The sequence below is a fragment of the Alosa sapidissima genome, chromosome 11 (assembly GCF_018492685.1).
Source record: "Alosa sapidissima isolate fAloSap1 chromosome 11, fAloSap1.pri, whole genome shotgun sequence".
NCBI lineage: Eukaryota > Metazoa > Chordata > Actinopteri > Clupeiformes > Clupeidae > Alosa > Alosa sapidissima.
This window is the reverse complement of record NC_055967.1, coordinates 5,343,955-5,348,954: the sequence shown is the minus strand read 5'-3', so window position 1 is coordinate 5,348,954 and position 5,000 is coordinate 5,343,955. Positions and strand designations below refer to the sequence as shown.

Here is a 5,000-nt window from a genome sequence, read left to right as displayed (position 1 = left end):
TGTCAAAGAATTAATGTCACCAAACTGTCATAATAATAAAAAAAAAAAACAGATCACCAGCCCAGTTTATAATACATCAAAATAATTTGCACAATAATTGGGGAATACGGCAGAAAATTTAACGTCCAATTTCCTCTACATGCTTAGGTCCACCCTTCCATCATCCACTCTTCTGCCAGAAAACAGACAGATAAAAACACGCTTTTTTTCCTGAACCAAATTGAAATTATTTTGGCACATGAAGGCATTTAAACAGAGGCAGATGTAGAGCATAGACAGACTGCTTAGGCCGTATCATAAAGCCTGAGTTGAGATAATGAGAGGAGCTGCGGTCCAGAAAGCATCTCACCAGTGCACCGTTTCAGCCTAAATAAATTACAGCTATCGCTTATTGCTCAGAGATTAGCCTGCCGCTATCTGCCACAAACTCGAATAAGCCGTCGTTTTCCCTCTGAGCTTAATTAAAATGCAAATAAGACCATTTGACATGTTTAGAACACTGTAATATTGTTTAGTCCAAGTGCTCTTTCTCTATGAGGAAGTGAAGCATGTCACAACAGTAACAACGACAAGGGGGGGGGGGGAGAGAGAGAGGGAGAGAGAGAGAGAGAGAGAGAGAGAGAGAGAGAGAGAGAGAGAGAGAGAGAGAGAGAAAAGTCTGCCAGAGTTCTCACATGTTTAAAGGGAATCAGTGGGGCAAATATGAAAACTGCGGGTGAGCGTAAAAAGATATACGCTCCCCGTGCAGTAGGACTTCTACGTTTTTCTATTGAACTTGGACCAGTGCTAGGCATAACACTGTTTGTTATGATATATTTTTGATGTGATGGTCTACTGCCACCTGGTGGACAGTGATGGTAAGGGAAATGACTAGAGTTGCTGAAGCACTTGCTGATCTGTGGCTTCTGTGAGCGTTTGGATAGACCTCACAGACAGGTGACGGTACGCAGCTTACCTTCCCAATGCTCCCTCTCCTCTTAAGATTCCAGCGCTGTGTGAAGGACAAGAGAGAGACAGGAATTACAGACAAATTACCTCTCTTTCACTTCACTTGACAATTAAAAAAGGCAGCTGCTACGAAGTTAAGGCAGTTATATCTCAGTTCATGTAACTGTGTGTTATTTATTTTACTGTTTGGTTACATGTTCCCTGTTTCTTGTTAGCAGCCTGCTTCTGTAACAACTGAATTTCCTTTTTCATGGAATTCAAAAAGTTATTGCAATGTTATCTAATCTGATAGCATTGAGATTCAGGGAAAACTCCATACGTTTCTCTTGGTGGGTCCGTCTCTTATTGACAGGCAGAGGTCCATGATGACCACCCCCATGTTTGACTCCTTACTGTTGGGATCCCCCAGCTTCAGCACCAGCTCTGTGGTCCTACAAACAGAGCACACAACAACCAGGAGAGCTGTTTGTGAAATGAGTTTAAAAGTGTGAAATATGAAAATAATTTCAAAGTCCAATTTCAGTATTACACAGCTATGGCTATGGAGTCTATTGGAGGAAGATCAAATCATCTGAAAGTGACTTACTTGTCCAATTCCAGTTTATTGATAGGAACGACACTCCCACCCATGTAGTCATGTGATCGAAAGTCTCTGTCATAAACCTGCATAGAAATATGTAACAAAACACACAGCATCAATAAACAAATGAAGGTTCTAAGAATAAACATAATTCATCCATATAATATGAACATATTCATAATATAAATGACTTTAACATACAGTATATTGTTTATGAACAGAGTAAAATCACAGAGAGAGAGCTCATTGTTAGAAGAGAAATTTTTGCAGGCAACAGCCAAAATGGCCTTGGAGCACATCCAGCAGAATTGTGCCATATCAGGGACAAATCAGAGTCACATTAGGGTTGAATCAGAGCCAGACTAGGGTTGAATCAGAGCCATAATAGGGTTGAATCAGAGTCAGATCAGGACTAGATTAGGGCCTAATGGTGTGGTTCCTGGTGTGGTTCCTGCTCACCTTCACGTAGAGCTTATGCTCCAGATCGCGCACTGGGAAGGAGAAGGATTCATTCCAGGCTGGGTTGAGGTTCTTAGACACCGCTTTGCTTTTGTAGATTGTCTTTCCATTAATTTGGAATTTAACAAACGGGTCGCTCTTGCCTGTTGATAAATATGCAAACATCGAAAATGATGAAAAATCTCTTATAAATCATGACTACACAACATACCTCTGTAAATGATATTGGACATTAGATAATTCAGCGAGCACGCACACACACACACACACACACACACACACACACACACGCACACACACACGCACGCACGCACACACACACACACACACACACACACGCACGCACGCACGCACACACACACACACACACACACGCACGCACGCACACACACACACACACACACACACACACACACACACACACACACACACACACACACACACACACGCACACACACACACACACACACACACACACAACCAGACAGACACTATCCTTACTATCCTTTCACAACCACCCACTGTAGCCCCTTTTGGATAAATAATACATTTGCTTTGATTATCTATGAGACCATTCAGAATGTTTGTGGCTGTCAGATTGTTCATGTGTGGGTGTGTGTGTCTATGTGTGCGTGTGCATGTCTGTGTGTGTGTTTATGTGTGTGTGTGTGTGTGTGTGTGTGTGTGTGTGTGTGTGTGTGTGTGTGTGTGTGTGTGTGTGTGTGTATGTGTGTGTGTTTGTGCATGTGTGTGTGTGTGTGTGTGTGTGTGTGTGTGTGTGTGTGTGTGTGTGTGTGTGTGTGTGTGTGTGTGTGTGCGCGCGCGCGTGTGTTTGTGTGCGTGCGCGCGTGTGCATGTCTGTGTGTACGAAGGGACAACACACGTCTGTTCTCAGCAGAGGGATGTGACTGGTTAATGGTCCAGGAGCTGAAAAAAAAAAAAAAAAGTGTGGGCCAGCCGGAGGTTACTGGCACATAAAGTCCTCGGCAGTCCTCCCCAGAAACCAGGAGCAACTGGTGTTAATCTCCAAAGCCTGTTAGGAGAGTCCGCCTGGGAAGCATGAGCCCGAGGAGGAGGGGTCAGGGGAGGGGGGTGGACACAGAGCATGGGAGGGTTAGGGCATCTTTGTCTCTGCCAGGGCACGCAGACTGAGCGTATGAAGAAGAAAAAAAACAATAATATAGAAAGAGATGAAGAAAAAAATGCTAGAAAGGAAGAATGAAAGAAAGGGAGAGACAGAGACAGAAAGAAAAGAAAAAAAGCAAGAAAGAAAGAGAGAGAGACAGAAAGAAAAGGAGCCATTGCTTCCTCATTTGTATGGGCTGGATAAAGGGGTGCTTGAGAAAACCTGCGGGGAGCCTGGATTCACACGACAAAAGCCCTGTGGGGACGGCTTGTCAAGGCTGTCAGCTCCCCTCTCCAAATGAACATCTCACCCAGGCAGGCAGGCAGGCAGGCAGGCAGGCAGGGCCCGCAGCAGCCGGCGGGCGGGTTGGGCACGGGGCGGGCGGCTGGCAGCCGCTGACAGGGAAAAACCTCCAGGCAGCTTGACAGGAGGAGAATGTCTCCACCAGTGAGGAGTGGAGAGGAGAGAGGAGAGGAGAGGAGAGAGGAGAGGAGCTCTGGCGTGACTGAGGACAGTGACGGCGGAAATTAACACAGGGGGGGTGGGGACGAAGGATGAGAAGGCAAAGACAGACTGTGTGTGTGTGTGCCTGTTTGTGTGTGTGTGTTTGTGTGTGTCTGTGTGTATGGGAGGTATGGGGGATGGGCTAGCTCAGAATGTATGTGTCTGTGTGTGTGTGTGTGTGTGTGTGTATGCGAGGTATGGGGGGTGATGGGTGGGGGGTAGGCGGTCTCAGAATGTGAATGTATGTGTGTGTGTGTGCGTGTGTGTGTGTGGGGGGTAGCTCAGAACGTATGTGTGTGTGTGTGTGTGTGTGTGTGTGTGTGTGTGTGTGTGAGAGAGAGAGAGAGAGAGAGAGAGAAAGAGAGAGAGAGAAAGAGAGATCAAGATCTCTCTTCCCTATCTGGGAAAATAGCAATATAATGTAGCTCTAATATAATATCAAGGCATTGAATCCATAACTTGGATTAGAATTCTAGTAAGAATGACAATGTTACTTGCTGCCGTTTTCTTCGCAACCTACAAAAACCCTGCATATGCACTTATAGCTTTATTATCTTATATCTTAGAACTTAACTCTGCAAAGGTAGGGTTCCTTCAGTGCAGTTCAAACTATCACCACAAGAGGTCATAAAATCCTCAAATGCAATTATATATGCATATTTAGAAACATCTAAAAATAAATGTTTGTCTTGATTTTTGATGTTTTTGTCGGGAGAAAATTTTTTTTTTTTTGTATGTTCTTGCATATTTCTGTATTTAAAGGATTGCAATGACTGTAAATCAACAATAGCAGCTGCAGCAGCTGTATCACCAAACGAGTATCTCAAACTCAAAATCATTCAAGAAGCCAGAGGATGTCATTGGACACTGTTACCAGCAGAGGGCAGCACCTGTGCATCTGTGCTGAAGGAGGATACCAGTGGCAGTGTGGACCATGTGGCACGGTGAAACACACAAACCAGCATAACTGGGTACAGATAAGGCAGATCTTAAGAGACTAGATACTGATGTCCTATTTCCTTTTCCTGCAATCTCTTGCACTGTCCTCTGACAACATTTGCATATCTGTATCTGACTGTATCAGGAATAAACACAAAAGAGTCCACTATTACTGTATATCTAGTTTTACACAGAAATCTAGACTATTTTCATTTGTGGTCCCCTGATGGTGGAACGACCTGCCCAGTGGCACCAGAGCAGGAGCATCCCTCTCTGTCTTCAAGCAGCTCTTGGAAGACCCAACTCTTCTAAGGATATCTCCTCTCTTAAAGCAACACCAAAGACTTTTTTGTACCTTAAAATAATGTTTCCAAAATTGTTTCAGTGGTTCATCAACTCGTAACAGGGTGAACGGCACTTCTGCATTCGCTTCACAGCCCTCTA

At 44.5% G+C, this 5,000-nt stretch overlaps 1 protein-coding gene across 1 annotated transcript in view; it reads right to left on the bottom strand.

Moving 5' to 3' along the window:
- Window positions 1-5,000, bottom strand: part of mctp2a (multiple C2 domains, transmembrane 2a) — a 51,904-nt gene that overhangs the window by 36,094 nt on the left and 10,810 nt on the right. Inside the window, exons 5-8 of the mRNA XM_042110755.1 lie at window positions 1,988-2,130; window positions 1,535-1,611; window positions 1,268-1,379; window positions 956-991 (exon numbers count right to left, since the gene is read on the bottom strand). Of these exons, the coding sequence (XP_041966689.1) occupies window positions 956-991; window positions 1,268-1,379; window positions 1,535-1,611; window positions 1,988-2,130 (368 nt within the window). The remainder of the gene's footprint in view (window positions 1-955; window positions 992-1,267; window positions 1,380-1,534; window positions 1,612-1,987; window positions 2,131-5,000) is intronic.